The 25,209-nt window shown below is 33.7% G+C and overlaps 1 protein-coding gene across 6 annotated transcripts; it reads left to right on the plus strand.

The window, feature by feature from the left end:
* The first annotated feature begins 40 nt into the window (after nucleotides 1-40).
* On the plus strand, nucleotides 41-24,548 carry LOC140045094 (pleckstrin homology domain-containing family M member 1-like). 6 transcript variants are annotated; one of them, XM_072089838.1, is made up of 17 exons: nucleotides 41-87; nucleotides 1,722-1,801; nucleotides 1,925-1,965; nucleotides 2,517-2,595; nucleotides 2,851-2,946; nucleotides 3,442-3,592; nucleotides 4,206-4,334; nucleotides 16,608-17,414; nucleotides 18,055-18,176; nucleotides 19,179-19,265; nucleotides 20,582-20,608; nucleotides 21,157-21,259; nucleotides 22,221-22,343; nucleotides 22,577-22,689; nucleotides 23,303-23,434; nucleotides 23,639-23,809; nucleotides 24,072-24,548. In XM_072089838.1, the coding sequence occupies exons 2-17, from the start codon at nucleotides 1,733-1,735 to the stop codon at nucleotides 24,210-24,212; spliced, it is 2,391 nt and encodes a 796-aa protein (XP_071945939.1). In that variant the 5' UTR covers nucleotides 41-87; nucleotides 1,722-1,732; the 3' UTR covers nucleotides 24,213-24,548. The 6 variants fall into 6 exon arrangements, with proteins under 6 accessions (XP_071945939.1, XP_071945942.1, XP_071945943.1 ...); XM_072089841.1 differs by having other exon boundaries at nucleotides 18,058-18,176; XM_072089842.1 differs by lacking the exon at nucleotides 20,582-20,608.
* The last annotated feature ends 661 nt before the right edge of the window (nucleotides 24,549-25,209 follow it).

The raw sequence follows: 25,209 nt of genomic DNA on the forward strand, positions 1-25,209 counted from the left end.
ATTTCTTCACACATAACATTCAATTCAATCACACACGTCACGCAGACCCTACATAGGCTGGTGAGGCCTAGGCCTAGGACTTATTAGGTTAGTACTACTAGGCCTAGCCTACATTAAATAATAGCCTAGCTAGGCCTAGGCTCATCCCTTAAGCTAGTAGTAGGTATGGCCTAGTTAGTTACCCCTAGCTAGTAATAGGCCCAGCCTCTTATTTCTCTTTTATTTAGTTTAGGCTAGCTAGGGGCCTAGCTAGCCAGGCCAGCCAGGCCTACTAGCTAGGCTAGTGCAGTGGGCTAGATAGGCCTAGGCCTAGCTAGTAGTGGGCTAAGCCTAATAGTACTAATATATTACCTCCTCCTCCTGCAGCAAACTACTGACTGGGCACAACTTGCACCTCACTCAGTAGTCAACTCTGATCGGGTGCTAACTCAATTAGTAATACGTTGTAATGCAGTTTATTTCACTATGCAAAAAACGAATAGCCTAGCTAGGCTAAATAAAGACCTTTCTATGGAAATGGTGTTGAATTGGACCTTAACTCAAGTCAACAAATTAATTATTAAGGCCTGTGCTGTCGGATTCACATCAATAGATGGCAGTCATCTATCTACTGTGGTGTGTCGACACGCTTTGTTTCTTCTATTCAGTATTACAATTTCCTGCCTGCACTGTGAAACTACAGTAAAATAGGTCAGGGAAAGACATTCCTATTTCTAAAACTTTTTGCCATTCGCTATTGAGAAAAGGGTGTGCAGAAAGATGCAGTTGGGTCATCTCGACTGCTTCTCGGTTGCAGGCAAATTGCCATATGATGCTTGGGTGAAAAAAACCTGCATGAGGAGACATTGTAGCATCTCAGACAGGAGAGCTGGGTCTGTGTTATGTCTTTCTTTGAATGTACCCCGAGCCCCACCTTAAAATCAATTTGTCTCGCCAAAGACGATGTAGTTTGTCTATCGGATATGAGAGAAGGAGTGCAGTAACTACACTCTTAGCAAGATTTACTGATTTGGTCTTGGCTGGTGTGTTGCATGAGGGCCTAGATGAAAATGCTTGGTCAAATATTCTTGCTTTTGGATCACAACCTTGTCCCCTGCTTCCCTGTAATCATTAGCAGGGTTCATGAGAGACTGGTGAATGGAGCATTTCCCTGCATATTATATTTCTACCCAGCTGCCCAGGTTCTGTGATTGGTGGTGTAACACTAGTGTTGGATCAAGTAGGTATCTCTTGGATATCCTGACTTGATGGAGGGGGAATGTCCTGATATGCCAGCATTGCCGAGGTATCTCTATACAGTACAGTACAAGGATGAATCATAGGTGTTTAACTCTCCCTGGATTGTACGATAATGTATTGGCAGGTTTTATCACCATACACTGATTGTTGGTAATTAGCGTCGGTGTGTGAATGAGTGGTGAATCGGACAGTGTACCAGATAGTCTGGTGTCATAAATGCTTTGTTCTCCTGATAGGCCCCTGGTTCAGCTTCAGAGTGTAGAGAAGGTAATCTTGACTCCTATCCTAAACCTCGACTGATGGGTGATCCAAAGTTGCAACTGACTTGATATTTAGCAACCTGCACAGTACACATTAATAGATACAGTATAATAGTGTGTCTAGTTAGTAGTCTTTTGAGTGATGTACATGACCTGGGGTCACGAGGTGTTGACCTATACTAGAGGAGCATTTCACTATAGTTTTAATTTTATATCTTTTAGGAGCTTGAAACATGGCTTCTGTGACTGTTTCAAATATAAAGCAACTCTTGAGTGAAGAGGTTGCTGCAGCTACCAAAAAGGTGAGTTTGTACCAATGGATATCCTATTATAAAACGAATGTAATCTATAATTTGTTTTTTGACTATTCTAAATTTCATTAGAACTTAAACAGATAAAACATGATTTGATTTGTTTTATTGCAGCTTCAGAGGGATCACATTGGGACGGACAGTGCAATTAGAAGGTGCGTAAGCTGCCAATTTCCCATTTTTACAATGCTACTTTGCAAGACCACTTGGAGGACCATTGATACTATTAAAACTGTTTCATACAACAACTTCCATACAGTACATGTGGTACCACTTCCTCTGCAGACAACCACTCCTGAAAATTCTAAAAGATGCACTTGGTTCTTTTTCTTGCACACAAGTCAGATAAGATACACTAGACTTCCAGTTTTTAGTCCTTATCTGAGAAGACTTGTTCTGCCACCTGAAATATGATCGAGAAGAGGCTTGTTGGCCGATATTATGGCTACAACAGTTTACGGTGGCCCTATTTTAGCTTGGCCACTCGACTTGTGAAAAATTGTCAGTGTCAAATGGGTGTATGATATTTGATATTGATGAATTATATTGCAGGTTACTTTACAAATATTATAATTTTCTATTATTGTCATAAAAATTAAATTAGGGACATTTGAAACTCATAAAACCATGACATTCTGAATCTGTGTGATTTTCATTTAATCCTACTCTCAGCATAACTTAGTAATCACTTTTTCTTGATTTACAGTGGTGACACAGCTAATCGAATATGTAATGTGCTGGAAGCCATATTTCTCCATGAACTTAAGGAGTCATATGAAGTAAAGGTAAATGACTGATTTCTGTTTGAATATTCCACTGTTTGTGCTCCCCTTTTGGAAAATTCAAAATATCTACACTATCAAACTTTATGTGACAAAAAAATGTGATGGGGCCCATGTATGGGCATGATGATGTCATGTCACTACCATACTTGGGCACATCACACAAACTAGTGTGATAGTGTAGACAGAGCTTAAGTTACAATTTGACATAGCAGCTGATTCCCACACACAAGTTTATTATTTCTTGTACCTCTTTAGGCGTTCTGGCCATTTGTGATCAAGTTTACTCATCGTGATGTCTGTAGACAGATAGAGGGTTTGTCACAAATCACTACTGAGGTTGGCAGATGTAGGGTATGTATTTGATTGAATAAATTATGTGCAATACTGTTGCATAAATGGGTTGAATAAGTGCTTCAGTTTATTGAGTGTCCAAGTTGAATTAACAATACAGTAAAATAGAGGACTTTGTTAAAAAATGACTTTGTTATTAAAGGGATTTGTTAAAAAAGTACCTCCATCTAAAAAGTGTTTAGTGCAGTGGTATAACACAGGGAGCAAAGACCTGGTTTAGCCCTCCTAAGGTGCTCTGCAAGGCTAGGTAGTTGCATGGCTCATAGTCTGGGCCCCTTATGCTCTGGATCCGCTTAAGCTCTTGGATGCTTGGATTTAGCCAGTAAGCGCTCATAGCAATTATGCCAAAATATAATATTGCACCTAAATAAATTCCTGTTATTTGATTAGATTGGAAATATAATCTTTCATCATTCACCTCATGCAATTATTTGTACCATTACACTCATAATAAACATTCATTATTTATATAATATTGTAACATTTATAATATAGGCATGGATTCGACTTGCATTAAATGACTGTCTGTTTGAGAGCTACATAGATGCTATGCTGAGAGATACCAAAGCCGTCAAACAATTTTACAAAAGAACTGCTTACATCCGAGATGTAGAACATCCAGAAATTTTGAGAAAATGTGTACAAGGTATTTAATATCGTAATGTTAATGTTAATACATGACTGCAGTAAAGTCTATTGGAGGAAAATGCCAAAACATGTATTATTTTTGATACCATTTACAAAGAAGCACAAGCACAGACAAAAACATTTGGTACCATGAAGACATAACCCTCTTAATCTCAAGAAGGCCCATTTACACCAAGACAATAACGATGATAAATATATGTTTTTCCTACAGAAAGCAAATAAAATCCAAAAGGTTTTCATCTTACAACATGTGATAACCATTTAAATTGTCTTTGAAGAAAATAATTATTTTATATGTCCAATTAAATGACATCATGGTTTAGTAAAAGAGCAGTAATATTGTGCTGATAAACGATTTTATTGTTATTATTGATCATCATTTCATTTGACATTAAAAACTTTTCTAATTTCTTCTGTTTTATGTAAGATTAACTTATCATCGATCACTATCATCCTAGTATAATTTGGCCTTAAATGTTTATCCTATAGTTCTAGAATGAAAACTTCTTTGTTAGAAAGATGCATGTTTATCATATTTATCTTTATCGTCATCCTAGGGTGTGTAGCCTTAACTGTCAGGCATTACAGGACATTTTGTTCTTGTTTTCCAGGTCTTAGCAACTTTTACTTCCAGCTTTCTTTAAACTCTTCAGTCATCAACATGTGGGGATCATCACCCAAAATGCTAACTGGACGATGGCAGCCACCGATAGAAATACAACAGACAAGCAGCCCAACATGTAGGTTTTATTCATAGATACGTCTAGACCATCAATTACCTCATGATGTTTTATCCATACCTAGACAGTCAACTAGGTGATACTGAAGTGATGTGAAGAACTTCTCAAAATGGCCACCGTATATCGTGTCAACAAATATTAATTATTACATAAAAATAATAAAAATACTAGAATTTAATTCGTCACTTTGACGAATTATAGGTGATCATTTTTATCATTTTATTGACATTAACATTTTTTAAACATGCACGTACGTTAACATGCGATCTTAAAAAACTGATGTACGCCATCCTATGAAATGATGCATATACACTTATAGTGCTGATTTGTACCTATTATGTGTCATATACAATATGTACAGTATATACTGTATATCTATATACAGTGTAGCAAAGGTGAAATTACGGGACCCACATCATGTTCTATTTTTTTGGTATGATTGAATTATCAAAATAAACTCGAAGATGACAATTTCGAAAGATAATTAATTGAGCAAATAAATATAAGGATTGGAAGAGAATTTGACACGTAGAAGCGCAATGCGCGCTCTTTGAAATTTGTATAACTTCGACTAAAGAAATTTAAAAACAACGTTTTAACTTCAACTAGCCATTATGATAATATCACAACATCCGATAGGCCTAATTGTTATATGAATTCATATCTACATTTCATCAGCTTTCATAATAAATTATAATCATCAAGGTTACATTTAATTCGGAAGAGCTGTAAGATATTCAAATGTATGGTGTAGGTGAAATTACACGACCTACGTTATTCAAGTTTTTACGCGTGATGACGTCATCAAAATGAAAATGTTGACAACTCATGAGAAAGATAATTAAATGAACAATCATATACAAAAAATTTAGCGAAAATCGGGCACAAAATAACCGAGATGCGCTCAGTTGAATGTGATAATCTATGACAAAAGAGAAAAAAACCTAATTTTTAAATTCGAGTGGCCATTTGGTGACCTCGCAACATTTTGTACGTCAAAAGTGTACATGAATTTATATCTAGAACTCAATGGCTTCAAGAATAATTAAAAAAAATTGGGGGTCATCGTGCATTCTGAAGAATGATTTTCATTTTAAAAATGCCTTATTTTCCATCACTTTCAGCACATTTATGCAATTAATGTGCACATTTTGTCATTTTTAACATGCTCGTATAGCGTTATTTTAAGTCGGAACGGACTCAAATTTGGTGATTGTACTAAGGGTGGTAAGTAGAATGTGATTTCTACAAAAAATTCGTATTTTTACACTTTTTAAGAATCGCGCGCGCAAAAACGCATTTTTGCGCAGTAATTTTTTGAAACACGCAAATGGCCTAATTCATGCTCTAAATTGATCAAAACTTAATTTTGAGCTTTTTAAATTTTTAACGCGCGATTTCACGCGCATGACCCTACGTGCACGTGCGTTTTTATTTGCTAATATTTTTACCCTTGACCTGAAGTTTATGTATAGTGAATTTCATTAATATGTGATAATGAATTATGGAGATATGATTGATAATGTGATTTCACAAAATGGCGTATACGTGACGTCACGGATGAGTGATCACGCTGAAAAGCTTATTAGGACTAAGTTACAGTATTTGAAAGACATTGTGAAATTTTGGTAATCATTGACATTAAACTTTTTTAGATATTTGTTACACAAAATAGTGCCCAGAAACAATAATAACAACTAGACATGTAACTCGTCACTTTGACGAGTTTGGTTATCCGCCGCGCAAGTGGTGTAACATTAACATTAAGGAGATAGGTTGAGGACAAAAGGAAGTGTTCACGTTGGCATTATGACCTGAACTGAAGAATATGATATGTTGTTATTGCTGAATTTTATTCTTTAAATTCATATATAGTATACACAGTATAATCTGTATCCATATCACATACAGTGACATGCAGTGTAGAATAGGTGAAATTACGGGACCCGCTATTTATTGCAATTTTTAACATGTTGACGGTTTTAAAATGAAACGCGAAGGTAGCAATTCCGAAAGGAAATTATCTCAGCAACAACGTATTAGCGTTTAGAAGAAATTTGAATACGTGAAATATTGATGCGCGCTCTTTTAAATGTAATGAATTATGACGCAAAAGATGAAAATACGACCTTTTTTATTTAACTGGCCATATGATGACGTCACAACATCCGATGGGCAACATTTTTACATAATTTCGTATCTACAATCCAATAGCTTCCAGAAAAAGTTTTAATCGTGATTATCACATTTTATTCTTACGAGCTATAACAGATTAAAATTTACTGTAAAGATGAAATTGATGCCTCACGTGATTTAAATTTTTAGGCATGATGACGTCAAAAAAATTAAAATATTTTTAACTCATGCGAAAGATAGTTGATTGACCTAGACAATATCAAAATCGGGGTGAAAATGGAAAACAAATAAGTGGAGATGCGCTCTATTCAATGTGATGAGCTATGACGAAAGATACAAAAATCCTAAATTTTATATTCGCGTGGCCATACGATGACGTCACAATGTCCGGTTAGCCATATTAATACCTGATCCGATACCTACAACTCATCTACTTCCAGAATATGTCATCCACAAAAAGTTGACCGTCTAGTTTAGAAATTACGACTGTTTAAAAAAAGGCATATTTTAAACGAATTTTTTAACCTTTTCATAAAAAACGCGCGCAAATTGTCCAATTCGACGTGCTCGTATGACGTATCTTTAAGTCGAAATTGTTTAAAATTTGGTAAAATTACTAGAAAAGGCTGTAAAAACATAAATCACGCAAAAAAAATACGTTTTCAATGCTACGTGCGCACCGCACACGTAAAAATGTGCGCACGCGTGGGAATTTTTTACATGCTTAAAACGACATGAAACGCGTAGAAAGTTGATTATAAATTAATTTTGCGCATTTTGAAATTTTAAATGCGCGTGCGCGCGTAACTTTGTGTAAAACACGCAATTTTTTTTCAACAGAAAGTTAGCGCATGATATAAATTAAACTTTTGCAAAGTTTCACTTTAAAATGTTATTTGGTTTTCGACATATGTTAAATACGAGAAAATCGTTAAATCGCGCGTACGTCACGTTGCGCAATTGTAAACATCATGAAAAGCTTCGCTTGACGACGTTACATAAATGTCAAAATGTTAACATAGTTAACAAAATGTTATGTTTGCAAGTTTTAGAGAAAAGCGTTACACAAAAATCATACAGAAAGAAAGAAGATTAAGAAAAAGATGTTGATGATGATTTCGTACAATCACAAGAGGTTATCCTGCAACTTCGTTGCGGATAACCAACTAGACATGTAACTCGTCACTTTGACGAGTTTGGTTATCCGCCGCGCAAGTGGTGCAACATTAACATTAAGGGGATAGGTTGAGGACAAAAGGAAGTGTTCACGTTGGCATTATGACCTGAACTGAAGAATATGATATGTTGTTATTGCTGAATTTTATTATTTAAATTCATATATAGTATACACAGTATAATCTGTATCCATATCACATACAGTGTAGAATAGGTGAAATTACGGGACCCGCTATTTATTGCAATTTTTAACACGTTGACGGTTTTAAAATGAAACGCGAAGGTAGCAATTCCGAAAGGAAATTATCTCAGCAACAACGTATTAGCGTGTAGAAGAAATTTGAATACGTGAAATATTGATGCGCGCTCTTTTAAATGTAATGAATTATGACGCAAAAGATGAAAATACGACCTTTTTTATTTAACTGGCCATATGATGACGTCACAACATCCGATGGGCAACATTTTTACATAATTTCGTATCTACAATCCAATAGCTTCCAGAAAAAGTTTTAATCGTGATTATCACATTTTATTCTTACGAGCTATAACAGAATAAAATTTACGGTAAAGATGAAATTGATGCCACACGTGATTTAAATTTTTAGGCATGATGACGTCAAAAAAATTAAAATATTTTTAACTCATGCGAAAGATAGTTGATTGACCTACACAATATCAAAATCGGGGTGAAAATGGAAAACGGATAAGTGGAGATGCGCTCTATTCAATGTGATGAGCTATGACGAAAGATACAAAAATCCTAAATTTTATATTCGCGTGACCATACGATGACGTCACAATGTCCGGTTAGCCATATTAATACCTGATCCGATCTCTACATCTCATCTACTTCTAGAATATGTTATCCACAAAAATTTGACCGTCTAGTTTAGAAATTACGACTGTTTAAAAAAAGGCATATTTTAAACGAATTTTTTAACCTTTTCATAAAAAACGCGCGCAAATTGTCCAATTCGACGTGCTCGTATGACGTATCTTTAAGTCGAAATTGTTTAAAATTTGGTAAAATTACTAGAAAAGGCTGGAAAAACATAAATCACGCGAAAAAAATACGTTTTCAATGCTACGTGCGCACCGCACACGTAAAAATTTGCGCACGCGTGGGAATTTTTGACATGCTTAACACGACTTGAAACGCGAAGAAAGTTGATTATAAATTAATTTTGCGCATTTTGAAATTTTAAATGCGCGTGCGCGCGTAACTTTGTGAAAACACGCAATTTTTTTTCAACAGAAAGTTAGCGCATGATATAAATTAAACTTTTGCAAAGTTTCACTTTAAAATGTTATTTGGTTTTCGACATATGTTAAATACAAGAAAATCGTTAAATCGCGCGTACGTCACGTTGCGCAATTGTAAACATCATGAAAAGCTTCGCTTGACGACGTTACATAAATGTCAAAATGTTAACATAGTTAACAAAATGTTATGTTTGCAAGTTTTAGAGAAAAGCGTTACACAAAAATCATACAGAAAGAAAGAAGACTAGACATGTAACTCGTCACTTTGACGAGTTTGGTTATCCGCCGCGCAAGTGGTGCAACATTAACATTAAGGGGATAGGTTGAGGACAAAAGGAAGTGTTCACGTTGGCATTATGACCTGAACTGAAGAATATGATATGTTGTTATTGCTGAATTTTATTATTCAAATTCATATATAGTGTACACAGTATAATCTGTATCCATATCACATACAGTGTAGAATAGGTGAAATTACGGGACCCGCTATTTATTGCAATTTTTAACATGTTGACGGTTTTAAAATGAAACGCGAAGGTAGCAATTCCGAAAGGAAATTATCTCAGCAACAACGTATTAGCATGTAGAAGAAATTTGAATACGTGAAATATTGATGCGCGCTCGTTTAAATGTAATGAATTATGACGCAAAAGATGAAAATACGACCTTTTTTATTTAACTGGCCATATGATGACGTCACAACATCCGATTGGCAACATTTTTACATAATTTCGTATCTACAGTCCAATAGCTTCCAGAAAAAGTTTTAATCGTGATTATCACATTTTATTCTTACGAGCTATAACAGATTAAAATTTACTGTAAAGATGAAATTAATGCCACACGTGATTTAAATTTTTAAGCACGATGACGTAAAAAAAATTAAAATATTTTTAACTCATGCGAAAGATAGTTGATTGACCTAGACAATATCAAAATCGGGGTGAAAATGGAAAACGGATAAGTGGAGATGCGCTCTATTCAATGTGATGAGCTATGACGAAAGATACAAAATCCTAAATTTTATATTTGCGTGGCCATACGATGACATCACAATGTCCGGTTAGCCATATTAATACCTGATCCAATATCTACAACTCATCTACTTCCAGAAAATGCCATCCACAAAAAGTTGACCGTTTAGTTTAGAAATTACGACTGTTTTAAAAAAGGCATATTTTAAACGAATTTTTTAACGTTTTCATAAAAAACGCGCGCAAATTGTCCAATTCGACGTGCTCGTATGACGTATCTTTAAGTCAAAATTGTTTAAAATTTGGTAAAATTACTAGAAAAGGCTGGAAAAACATAAATCACGCAAAAAAAATACGTTTCCAATGCTACGTGCGCTCCGCACACGTAAAAATGTGCGCATGCGTGGGAATTTTTGACATGCTTAAACCGACATGAAACGCGTAGAAAGTTGATTAGAAATTATTTTGCTCATTTTGAAATTTTAAATGCGCGTGCGCGCGTAACTTTGTCTAAAACACGCAATTTTTTTTCAACAGAAGGTTAGCGCATGATATAAATTAAACTTTTGCAAAGTTTCACTTTAAAATGTTATTTGGTTTTCGACATATGTTAAATACGAGAAAATCGTTAAATCGCGCGTACGTCACGTTGCGCGATTGTAAACATCATGAAAAGCTTCGCTTGACGACGTTACATAAATGTCAAAATGTTAACATAGTTAACAAAATGTTATGTTTGCAAGTTTTAGAGAAAAGCGTTACACAAAAATCATACAGAAAGAAAGAAGATTAAGAAAAAGACTAGACATGTAACTCGTCACTTTGACGAGTTTGGTTATCCGCCGCGCCGCGCAAGTGGTGCAACATTAACATTAAGGGGATAGGTTGAGGACAAAAGGAAGTGTTCACGTTGGCATTATGACCTGAACTGAAGAATATGATATGTTGTTATTGCTGAATTTTATTATTTAAATTCATATATAGTATACACAGTATAATCTGTATCTATCACATACAGTGACATACATAGAATAGGTGAAGTTACGGGACCCGCTATTTATTGCAATTTTTTAACATGTTTACGGTTTTAAAATGAAACGCGAAGGTAGCAATTCCGAAAGGAAATTATCTCAGCAACAACGTATTAGCGTGTAGAAGAAATTTGAATACGTGAAATATTGATGCGCGCTCTTTTAAATGTAATGAATTATGACGCAAAAGATGAAAATACGACCTTTTTTATTTAACTGGCCATATGATGACGTCACAACATCCGATTGGCAACATTTTTACATAATTTCGTATCTACAATCCAATAGCTTCCAGAAAAAGTTTTAATCGTGATTATCACATTTTATTCTTACGAGCTATAACAGATTAACATTTACTGTAAAGATGAAATTAATGCCACACGTGATTTAAATTTTTAGGCACGATGACGTCAAAAAAATTAAAATATTTTTAACTCATGCGAAAGATACTTGATTGACCTAGACAATATCAAAATCGGGGTGAAAATGGAAAACGGATAAGTGGAGATGCGCTCTATTCAATGTGATGAGCTATGACGAAAGATACAAAAATCCTAAATTTTATATTCGCATGGCCATACGATGACGTCATAATGTCCGGTTACCCATATTAATACCTGATCCGATATCTACAACTCATCTACTTCCAGAATATGTCATCCACAAAAATTTGACCGTCTAGTTTAGAAATTACGACTGTTTAAAAAAAGGCATATTTTAAACGAATTTTTTAACCTTTTCATAAAAAACGCGCGCAAATTGTCCAATTCGACGTGCTCGTATGACGTATCTTTAAGTCGAAATTGTTTAAAATTTGGTAAAATTACTAGAAAAGGCTGAAAAAACATAAATCACGCGAAAAAAATACGTTTTCAATGCTACGTGCGTACCGTACACGTAAAAATGTGCGCACGCGTGGGAATTTTTGACATGCTCAAAACGACATGAAACGCGTAGAAAGTTGATTAGAAATTAATTTTGCGCATTTTGAAATTTTAAATGCGCGTGCGCGCGTAACTTTGTGTAAAACACGCAATTTTTTTTCAACAGACAGTTAGCGCATGATATAAATTAAACTTTTGCAAAGTTTCACTTTAAAATGTTATTTGGTTTTCGACATATGTTAAATACGAGAAAATCGTTAAATCGCGCGTACGTCACGTTGCGCAATTGTAAACATCATGAAAAGCTTCGCTTGACGACGTTACGTGAATGTCAAAATGTTAACATAGTTAACAAAATGTTATGTTTGCAAGTTTTAGAGAAAAGCGTTACACAAAAATCATACAGAAAGAAAGAAGATGACAAAAAAGATGATGATTTCGTACAATCACAAGAGGTTATCCTGCAACTTCGTTGCGGATAACCAACTAGACATGTAACTCGTCACTTTGACGAGTTTGGTTATCCGCCGCGCAAGTGGTGCAACATTAACATTAAGGGGATAGGTTGAGGACAAAAGGAAGTGTTCACGTTGGCATTATGATCTGAACTGAAGAATATGATATGTTGTTATTGCTGAATTTTATTATTTAAATTCATATATAGTATACACAGTATATTCTGTATCCATATCACATACAGTGACATACAGTGTAGAATAGGTGAAATTACGGGACCTGCTATTTATTGCAATTTTTAACATGTTGACGGTTTTAAAATAAAACGCGAAGGTAGCAATTCCGAAAGGAAATTATATCAGCAACAACGTATTAGCGTGTAGAAGAAATTTGAATACGTGAAATATTGATGCGCGCTCTTTTAAATGTAATGAATTATGACGCAAAAGATGAAAATACGACCTTTTTTATTTAACTGGCCATATGATGACGTCACAACATCCGATTGGCAACATTTTTACATAATTTCGTATCTACAATCCAATAGCTTCCAGAAAAAGTTTTAATCGTGATTATCACATTTTATTCTTACGAGCTATAACAGATTAAAATTTACTGTAAAGATGAAATTGATGCCACACGTGATTTAAATTTTTAGGCATGATGACGTCAAAAAAATTAAAATATTTTTAACTCATGCGAAAGATAGTTGATTGACCTAGACAATATCAAAATCAGGGTGAAAATGGAAAACGAATAAGTGGAGATGCGCTCTATTCAATGTGATGAGTTATGACGAAAGATACAAAAATCCTAAATTTTATATTCGCGTGGCCATACGATGACGTCACAATGTCCGGTTAGCCATATTAATACCTGATCCGATATCTACAACTCATCTACTTCCAGAATATGTCATCCACAAAAAGTTGACCGTCTAGTTTAGAAATTACGACTGTTTAAAAAAAGGCATATTTTAAACGAATTTTTTAACCTTTTCATAAAAAACGCGCGCAAATTGTCCAATTTGACGTGCTCGTATGACGTATCTTTAAGTCGAAATTGTTTAAAATTTGGTAAAATTGCTAGAAAAGGCTGGAAAAACATAAATCACGCGAAAAAAATACGTTTTCAATGCTACGTGCGCACCGCACACGTAAAAATGTGCGCACGCGTGGGAATTTTTGACATGCTTAAAACGACATGAAACGCGTAGAAAGTTGATTAGAAATTAATTTTGCGCATTTTGAAATTTTAAATACGCGTGCGCGCGTAACTTTGTGTAAAACACGCAATTTTTTTTCAACAGAAAGTTAGCGCATGATATAAATTAAACTTTTGCAAAGTTTCACTTTAAAATGTTATTTGGTTTTCGACATATGTTAGATACGAGAAAATCGTTAAATCGCGCGTACGTCACGTTGCGCAATTGTAAACATCATGAAAAGCTTTGCTTGACGACGTTACATAAATGTCAAAATGTTAACATAGTTACCGAAATGTTATGTTTGCGAGTTTTAGAGAAAAGCGTTACACAAAAATCATACAGAAAGAAAGAAGAAGAACTAGACATGTAACTCGTCACTTTGACGAGTTTGGTTATCCGCCGCGCAAGTGGTGCAACATTAACATTAAGGGGATAGGTTGAGGACAAAAGGAAGTGTTCACGTTGGCATTATGACCTGAACTGAACAATATGATATGTTGTTATTGCGGAATTTTATTATTTAAATTCATATATAGTATATACACAGTATAATCTGTATCCATATCACATACAGTGTAGAATAGGTGAAATTACGGGACCCGCTATTTATTACAATTTTTAACATGTTGATGGTTTTAAAATGAAACGCGAAGGTAGCAATTCCGAAAGGAAATTATCTCAGCAACAACGTATTAGCGTGTAGAAGAAATTTGAATACGTGAAATATTGATGCGCGCTCTTTTAAATGTAATGAATTATGACGCAAAAGATGAAAATACGACCTTTTTTATTTAACTGGCCATATGATGACGTCACAACATCCGATTGGCAACATTTTTACAAAATTTCGTATCTACAGTCCAATAGCTTCCAGAAAAAATTTTAATCGTGATTATCACATTTTATTCTTACGAGCTATAACAGATTAAAATTTACTGTAAAGATGAAATTAATGCCACACGTGATTTAAATTTTTAGGCATGATGACGTCAAAAAAATTAAAATATTTTTAACTCATGCGAAAGATACTTGATTGACCTAGACAAAATCAAAATCGGGGTGAAAATGGAAAACGGATAAGTGGAGATGCGCTCTATTCAATGTGATGAGCTATGACGAAAGATACAAAAATCCTAAATTTTATATTCGCGTGGCCATACGATGACGTCACAATGTCCGGTTAGCCATATTAATACCTGATCCGATATCTACAACTCATCTACTTCCAGAATATGCCATCCACAAAAAGTTGACCGTCTAGTTTAGAAATTACGACAGTTTAAAAAAAGGCATATTTTAAACAAATTTTTTAACCTTTTCATAAAAAACGCGCGCAAATTGTCCAATTCGACGTGCTCGTATGAGGTATCTTTAAGTCGAAATTGTTTAAAATTTGGTAAAATTACTAGAAAAGGCTGGAAAAATATAAATCACGCGAAAAAAGTACGTTTTCAATACTACGTGCGCACCGCACACGTAAAAATGTGCGCACGCGTGGGAATTTTTGACATGCTTAAAACGACATGAAACGCGTAGAAAGTTGATTATAAATTAATTTTGCGCATTTTGAAATTTTAAATGCGCGTGTGCGCGTAACTTTGTGTAAAACACGCAATTTTTTTTCAACAGAAAGTTAGCGCATGATATATATTAAACTTTTGCAAAGTTTCAAGTTGAAATGTTTTTTGGTTGTCGAGCTATGTTAAATACGACAAAATCGTTAAATCGCGCGTAAGTCACGTTGCGCAATTGTAAACGTCATGAAAAGCTTCGCTTGACGACGTTACGTAAATGTCAATATGTTAAGATAGTTACCGAAATGTTATGTTTGCGAGTTTTAGAGAAAAGCGTTACACAAAAATCATACAGAATGATTTCGTACAATCACAAGAGGTTATCCTGCAACTTCGTTGCGGATAACCAATAAAAAGTTGATGATGATGATGATGATGATGATGATGATTTCGTACAATCACAAGAGGTTATCCTGCAACTTCGTTGCGGATAACCAATGATGATGATGATTTCGTACAATCACAAGAGGTTATCCTGCAACTTCGTTGCGGATAACCAATTAAGAAAAAGATGTTGATGATGATGATTTCGTACAATCACAAGAGGTTATCCTGCAACTTCGTTGCGGATAACCAATAAAGATTTGATACAATAACAATAGGTGATCATTTTATTCTAAATGATCACCTAATTATAAAGAACCAAAACAAAAAAACATTTTTTTAAATTAACTCTTGTTTATGGCATTAAAATGAATTGAATTGTCTTGGTAAAAGTCTTATTTTCTACATATGTGGATCATTAAAAAATGTCTTGTGTTGATAATCTAAACATGTTGCAATGCAGACAAAGTTGTGCACTGAGTATTGGGTGCTGCTTTAAACTGGCATATCATATCACCTGATATCATGTAGCATCCAATCAATGTGGCCTTTATTTTTAGCTGTTATTGTGTTGAAGTTTACTCCCTAGTAGTGTAATATTATTTCTATAATTGTTTTGTTTTACATACAATTTTTTTTAATGAACTATCAAAATGAATTTATTACTATATTAGTAAAATACTTCTTTTTGCATCTGAGAATCATAAAAGAATAAATTCTTATGTTGATAATCTTGCAAAATGCTGCAACGCAGTCATCTTCACTTATTGCCTGATGCCATGATGCCTATTTTGAGCTGTTAATGTGTTGCAGTTGACTTTCTATTAGTTTATTATTCCTATGTTTTTTTTTAAATTTTACTTTAAAGATGTATTGTCCCCAAAAACATAAAAAAAATGAAGATTAATTAAATCAGACTTTGAATATGTTATTCACTTCCAAAGAAAACAATATGGAAAAAAAAAACAAAATTCAACCAAAAACCCATTGGCTGGCAGCCAATTTGACCATTTTTTGGTTTAAATTACAGTTTTTTCAGTTAAAATACATTTTTTTTAAATCCAATTTTTGGTCAAAGTGGATAACTATTATGTTACATTATAATGGCATATTCAACAAAAACATTTTTAAGAATTTTTTTCAGGGGGACAATACATCTTTAATAGTTTAAAAGTGTTTGTTAGTTTTTTGTTTTGATATGAAGTTATTTTAATAATGTAACCTTTCATATATGTTTTACTTCAGTATCACTGAAAAGCTCAGATGGATCTGAAGAGAGTTTTTTACCAAATAGTGGTTTCACACCAAAACGCAAACACAGAAAAGGCAGTAGCACACGCAAAACATCAAGCATTCCTACTCCTAAAATAGAAGATCCCAATGAATCAGTTGGAGAACACTCAAGCTTCCGTGAATGTGAAATGAGTAGTGGATTGATTCATACCCCCTCTGAAGGAAGCCTGTCAATAGATTCTAACAATGAAAAGAATAGCGGACTTGGTAGTCAAGAAGGGGAGGAAGAACATTCAATGGAATCGCATACTGCTGTTGATGGCAATAATGAAACAAATGCAGGCTATATTAAATTTGAAGCAAGTGGACAATTAATTGTTAAGAATGATAGTGAACCATTAAATGCTGGTGATGTCATAGAAAGTAAAAAGACTATTGGTGATATTTCAAAAGATGTAGCAGAGGGATTGATGGAAAAATTAGATGACAGAGAAGTAGAGTATGAAACTGAAACCACATCAAAAACAATGGCAGTAGACCTGACAGATGATTCTATTATTTCTGAAGGTGCTTTTATTACTGATGAAATAGAAAACCCATATGAAAGTCAGCAACAGTTTAAAGAAGACATTGCTGAAGCTGACCCACCTTTTGAATTTGTGGAAGAATCCAATGAAGATTCTGAACATTGTTTAAATCTAGATAAAGAGAGATGCAAAAAAGAGGAGATTTTTGGAAACAGTTTAGGGGCCCGAGGTGGTTGGTCATCTCAATTTGAGAATTCTAGCTCTTCAAAGACAGTAGTTGGCCCGGAAAATGGTGAGTACTAAATGCACCAGGACATGGTGTATTTCACTATCTCTAATTTATATAACTTTACGAGGATACTACTGTGTTTAATCTTTATGCTGTACCATGATAAACCTGTGCATTGATATGAGACTTTTGAGGCTATGTCTATGCCTATGTATGTCTCTCCAGGAATACAAATTTTTAATAGAGGCTTTTCAATTTGAGCGAGTTTGAAGTTCATATCCACAGTAGTTGACTGTTACTCGTCCGCGGATATGTGAATGTTTAGATTGTGTGGACATTCACGTTGACGTACCAATGAACGTATAATGTAATGACCTTGTAGTTCTTGTGTTGCTATTCCACTGCTGGGCCAGTGTTAGCGCAGAGACTTATGCCATGCTATGTATAAGTAGCTTAGGCCTAGCGTAGATCAATAATTTTTTGAATGATCAGACCAGCGTTTCTCCAAATCAGGATAAATTTTATTGAATGAGTATAAATCAACTACAGATACAAGAAGTGAACTTCAATTATTGTTTAAACTATTTTTTATTTTTCTGTGGCACCAAACAGGTAAGGCAGTACAGTGCAAACACTACACATAAGTTAGAGTCACTGTTTTGTTGAGAAATTAGGTTTTTCAAATATTTATTAATTTTTTTAGTAGGTGGCAGTTACACATCTCTTCTCAACAACTATGCTGAAAACACAGCTGCCAAGTTGCTTCCTGCTTCAGTGGATACAGAGAAACTTATGGACAAAATTGCACCAAAGGGAGAAGAAAGGGTAATTTGTAACTAAACTTTTAATTCATTTTAGAATTATTCATCCAGATCACTTTTGGCTATTTCGAACCATGCTCTGTCAATATTTGTTTTTACAATTATGAAACAGGATATCAGGTATTCTCATTATTGTTTTAATATAGTGGACAACATCTGCAAAATACCCACATCACATCATCTCACAGAATGTATATTATACATTACAATATTATTCAAGAAGATGAGATACTCTTACCTGAAACAGAAAAGCATCCCTTAACCATTTGGCTTAACTCCTATTTTTGTACATTGCTCAACATTCAAAAGAAAATAAAAAAGATAATAGTTGTATTAACTACGGATAGATCACTATTATTTGAACCAATCCGATGGCATGAATTTAACCATGTGATATATAAGTTGTTATTCAAATAAATAATATAGTCATATTATTATTGTTGTACAGTACATATATATATTTTTTATTCATTTAATCATAACATAATAATTATAATCCTTTTATTGAATTCTATGATGCCCATTGGATAAAAGGGCTTTGCTTTTTATATATTTTGAGTTGGGCTATCTTAAAAGGTAACTCCAGGCTATTTTTATTTTTGTGAAAAAAATATAAACATTTGCTACCTGAATTATAATTATTAGAAAACAGTAGTAGAACCACCATACTTTTTCTACTTCAATGCACATTGAAAAAGTCTCAATACTTGGAACTGATGTGCGAGGCCAATTGGAAAATATATTTTCAAATGTATCTTTAAATCTTGATATTGGCAAATAATGTGAATGTGATTGTTTTTCCCAAACGATTGTATGAATCAATTTTACATACTAGTGAGCGACAATTAAATTGTTTAATACTTTAATTTCTTTACAATGTTTCTTCCACTTCAACACTGTATAAAAATAGTTTGCATTAAATATGGTTGCAAAATTAAACCTGGAGTTGCCCTTTAAGTTAAAAAAAGTTTATATTTGATTCAGTATATTATTTTGTTTTATTCAGACTAGCAATGATTTATGCGATGATTTGTTGGCTGATTATGATATTGTATTACCCATTCCATCATCCACCTTGTTTTTGTCAGACCCTGTAAGCATACCATATTCATATATTGTTTGTAGCATAGATGTACAGTACACCATACAGCAAATGATCGAACAAGTTACACGGTTGAAATAGCACTGCTGAAAGCATAATGAGCACAGCAGTTGTTTAAAAAAAAAGATATTTTGAATACTGTTAAGCAATGCTGTACAAGCTAAAACAAGATTATTGATATTGTAAAGTTCCAATTGACTGGAACATTCAGAAGGAAAATGCAAATTTTCAATTTATCAAAAATACTTAAATTTGTAAATGGCACATAATTGATAAAAGCCATAAAAGATTACTTGGTCGATGATTTAGCTATAAGGTATATAACATGTTGTGTTGATAGTGTGATGAAAGTTTAGAAAAGCATTGAACATGTGTCTCCAGTTATTTTATTATTACAGCATAACTTACAGCATAGCTTGCAACTTACGCCTTGGTCACTAACAGTGGAATTATGGAATTCTTGTCAAATTGCTTGACATTTTTCCTTCAGTTTTGTCATCTTACAATATTTTGTCATCTATAATTGCATAATTGTTTTAGTAATTTTATTTGCTTGGTTTTTTGCAACTTTCTGTTTCTATGCTTCATTTATTTTTGTGGTTTATAATAGTACATGGAGCTTTGTGATTAACATTGTTTGTACTTGTTTTTATTGAATCACTCATGCTTGTTACTACTATATCATTTGTGGGTTTGAAATTTTGCATTTTTTGCATGGTGTTTTTTTTTTTTTTTATGTACAATAAAGTGATATGTTTATTATGGGTTTTGTTAGTATATAACACAATGCAAGTAATTTAGGCAATCACAATACAACAAGCAACACAATGTAATCTTTATTGGAATAACTATCTCGTGTCAAATGGTGCGTCCAAGAAGTATACAAAACAAAACTTTAAAAAACAATAAATCAAAAGTAATTGAAAGGACTAATTATGTAAAGACTGTCGCTTGTGGTGTAATTAATTGAGTTTCACATTCATCTTTGCATTTCATCCTAATGGGAATGGATTACATCACGACACAATTTTGAAAGGTCAAATATATATACTTAACCACTAGAAAATCAACATGAATCCTAGAAAACCTGAGCATAAATCCTATAAATAATTTCTTCTACTCAACTATAAATTCATGCACTTTAGACTAAACTAACCTTTATTAAACATTTGTTTATTGTTTGTTGTCATTTTATAGGTTGAAAAGAGGGTTTCTTTTTTATTTTGGTTCATCATATTTTTGTATATATATGATATAAATTTCCATGACTAACAATTTCCTTGTAAACCTTTTTGCTTGCAATAAAGAAATTTGGAGCCAGATGGTTAAATAAGGTAAATGTTAATGGCAAAGTTGGTGTAGATTATTGTCAAGCCAAAAGTATTGGTAATGTCAACTCTTTGAATAAGTTCCCCAGTTGAATAAGCTTCCCAGTTGAATAAGTTCCCCAGTTGAATAAGCAACCTAGTTGAACAAGCTTTCTAGTTGAATAAGTTCTCCAGTTGAATAAGCTCCCTAGTTGAACAAGTTTCCCAGTTGAACAAGCGCCCCAGTTGAAAAAGCGCCCCAGCCCAGATGAAAAAGCGCCCAGTTGAAAGAGCACCCTAGTTGAACAAGCTCCCCAGTTGAAAAAGTGCCCCAGTTCAACAAGCTCTTCAGTTGAACAAGCTCCCCAGTTCAACAAGCACCCAGTTGAACAAGTGCCATAATTAACAACAGCTCAATAACACAAGCACCTCAGTCACGCACACCATTATTTGATTTTTTTCAGTACTGTTAATTTGAGCAATTTTTAAATTAAATGTTTTAATCTTATCTAGTTTGAAATGATTATTAAAATACTTATCAAATCATTGTTTTTTAAACTATGTTTTCATTGCAGAAAGTTCAGCAACTGTTAGCAATTGTAACCAAGATATCACGTGAGAAAGGTCTTGATGCTCAGAACTACCAATGTAAAGGATGTACAAGGCCAATTGGAATAAGTAAGTAAGGCTGTGTTCGGTTACATGTGTAATCAGTGATCGTTCGGACGATGAACAATTTACACGTGTAAAGGGTCATATTTCATGCATCTCTTTACATTATTAACGTCAAATTGCTCCTTATCTTGCAGTTAATCAGCTTGCGGTTTAAGGTGTTATTGAAAAATTCACCTCATGAGGTTGATTTTTGAAACAGCAAGTTTATCTCAGAATTTACACCACACGCGACCATTACACGTGTAAATTTGTTCCGTCCGAATGGACTCTAAATGTTTTATATATTGGTCCTTGTACTACAGTCTGACAAACAAGTGTAATGATTCATTTTCCCCCATTAAAAATAAACATATAAAATCAAACTTTGAATAGGTTATGTTGTAGTTATTAATAAAGTTATTCACTTCTGCAGAAAAATAACAATTTTTATTTTGTGACATTAAAATGGCGTATTCAACAACAAATTGTTCAGGGAGACAATATATCAATAAGTATAGTAATGTCTAAACTACAGTACAGTTTACATATCAAACAGTACTACTAAGGGAGTTTAAATTCTGTCTCGAGTGGAAGAAAACTTTAACATTTTAGATGGAATGCATGCAATAAAAATGTATTGTTGATGAGCATTCCAATGAAACAACATTTCTCTTTAACTTAACGCATCGCTTGTGATTGGTCAAATCTCTTACATTGCATTACGTCCTTGTGTTGCGTCTCTAGCCAGAATGAGATAGACGAGGTGCTCTAAAATGTTTAATTTTCACCACCCACCCAAATTCCTCAGCAGATATCATCAAATTTTTTAATAGTAATTATATTTAAAACATCTTTCCCTATTCTGTTTTTAACCTCTCGCTACGGCCTTGGGAACAAAACATTAACTCTGTATAAGTGTATCATAAACCTTTATGGTGCTGTACATTTGCATCAAGATTTAATGTGTTTTTTCTTTCTTTCACAGTTTATGGGAAGGCTAAAGTATGTAGCTATGATGGTTGTTATTACTGCAATGAGTGTCATATCGATGAGGAATGTGTCATTCCAGCCAAGGTATTGCATAACTGGGACTTTCGTAAGCACAAAGGTAAGCGCACTCTATCACATTTTTATTCATTATTGACCTTAAGAAATGTCAAGATTTCTTGCAATATAAACTACACAAAAGGATATTACCAACGTTGACACTAAAAATGAAAATTGTATGAACAAATCCAAAAGTATTACCTTACCAGATTTTAAGCATGTGTCCATTCTTAGAAATAGATTTAAGTAGTAATTGTATAATTTTACAAATCAAGATAACATTTTTTCTTGTAGTTGCAAGTTACACCAAAACATTTTTACAACAAGTTGAGAGCTTTCCTCTGATTGATGTTAGCTTCAGTAATCCTTCATTGTATGATGCAATAACAGAAGTACAAGACATAAAGGTGACTTACCCTGATACCCTCCTCAATAACTGCCAATTCTATGCACATTTTGAGCTTGCAAGCGTAGTTTTCAGCAACCTATTCCAACAAAAAGTGCTTCTTTGAGAAAACTACTGTATAGTGTTATGTCAAAAATACTATATATGAATTCTTAAGAGAAAAGGTCATGTAGGTGCAGTCCAGACTCAACCAAATTCTTTACCATTTAAGGTGAGGAAGTATGGGTAGAGTGGGATATCTACTTCTTACTTTTGTTGCTCTCTTTTAACTACCATAATAATACAACATAGTTTTATATAGTTAATTTGTTAATATGTATTTTGATTACATTTTATTGGAAAATATGTCAGATGATTCTCATAAGCTTGTTTCACACTAGGTGCGACACAGCAAATTTAACATCAACTCTTCCGCATGTGGTTAGCTTCCAACTGACTATTCCAGGCAGAGCTTACGAATGACACAAAATCATTTGCTCCGTTGCTGCAGTTCAAATTTAAAAACAACTGCACTCAAATGATGAATGTCGCGATGAACTTCCATTGTGTGTGCTGATTTTTTCGTCGCGTTGGTGTGAACCCAATCTTAATAAAATATTAATGTCTATTTTCAGGTGTTGAGAAATCAACTGAAATACCTGAAAGCTTACCTCTTTACATGCAAGCAGTCAACTGCTGAAGAGCTTAAAAAGAAGGTGTGGCCAAGAGAGTATATGTTAGACCACGCCCATCTTTATTCTGTACAGGTAATTTTAAAGTGATCCTTAAATACATGAATCAAATTATAAATAAAAGATTTTTATTTAGGGGCTGATAGGGATCATGACAGAAAAAGCTGTGTGAACCATCTTACCAAAATGGTTTTCCAGAGTAAACAACATTTTAGGGCAAGCCCAAAAAGTTATTTGGTTTTGGAAGACTGTTAGCAATTATTTATTTAATATTTTCAGGATTTTCATCAAGTACAATCAGGCCAATTGGCTAAAGATCTTAAGAGGGTTATTAACTGGGCAGCTAAGCATGTGTATAACTGCATTCTGTGTGGTCAAAAGGGCTTTATGTGTGAACTATGTGATAGCCCAAAGGTCATCTATCCATTTGATGTTGAACTCACTACAAGGGTAAGGAATTTTACAAAATAAATGTTATAAAATGGAACAGCTCATTATAGCTCTTGATTGATTGATTGCAGCAGAAAAGTTTGACAGAAACTAATACTAAACGCTAAAGACTGAATCGTAGTATCTGTCTGTCAATTAAATCTTTCACTTTCGCAGATTGTCTTATTTTAATTGGTCACACATTAATAATAGTCTACTTAATGATTGTGGTATGTTTGTAAATTAGACGCTTTATTGCAATGTTTTCTGTTTCATTTTCAAGTGTGAAATTTGCAAGACTGTTTATCACAAAGCCTGTAGACAAGAACACCAGCCATGCTCAAAATGTACTAGAATAAAACAAAGACGAAGCCAGCTAAGGAATCCTGGGGAACCAGTTGATTTTGCTTCACCCTGGAGTTGATGATAAAACTATGAATCACACTAGAAATGATGAAATCAGACTGTAATAAATTGTGGAATAACCCAATATCTATAACAAAAATGATATTAAATTTTAATAATAGTGAATGTTTTATTATGGAATAAAATTGTATATATTTATATAATATAAGAATTATTAGTAATATTTAAATTTATTTTGCAGAAACATTCTTTTATTAATAATCCATTTTGTAAAAAAAATAATAATTATTGTAAAATAACAGCACTATGAAATTCGATTCGTACATATATGCTGTCACTGGCCTTTTTTCTGAAGTTAGATTTTGTTATATTGCATTACAATAAATACGTCCAATTCAAGAATATGCAAGATTTCTACTACTTTCTATTTGGAATTCTATAAAATAAAATAATAATAATTTAGCATACTGTTACTGCGTTGTAATGTTGGAATTCTGAACTGATTAGATTCTATGTTGTGGCGGAATGTTACTGATATAGACCATGAATGGTTTCATGGTCTTGTATTATATCATATATCATTTATTTCAGCAAAGATATAACAACACAAACAAACAGAAATTTAAATCAATCAGGCAGGATCACCTAAATGTTATATAAAAAATAACAGTCTAGATGCTCTCCACAAATAAATACATACAAAGAATTACATATCTTTAACAATTTAAAAAGGATAAAATTGCATGAAAAAGTATATTCTTAAATACTACGTTTAAAATCAATTAGAAACTGTCGTGGCCACAGTATGTGATATCGTGATGATGTCGTGGTGAAATTCTACTGATGTATGTAGATATCGTGACGGAATTCTACTGATGTAGTTGTCGTTGCGGACATCTACTGATGTAGATACCGTTTCGTCGTGTCGGGATTCTACTAATGTAGATACCGTGTTGTGGCGGAATTCTACCGATGTAGATACCGTTTTGTGTTGGGATTCTAACTAATGTTGATACCGTGTTTCGTGGCGGAATTCTACTCATTTAGATACCCCG

The sequence above is a fragment of the Antedon mediterranea genome, chromosome 3, assembly GCF_964355755.1.
Source record: "Antedon mediterranea chromosome 3, ecAntMedi1.1, whole genome shotgun sequence".
NCBI lineage: Eukaryota > Metazoa > Echinodermata > Crinoidea > Comatulida > Antedonidae > Antedon > Antedon mediterranea.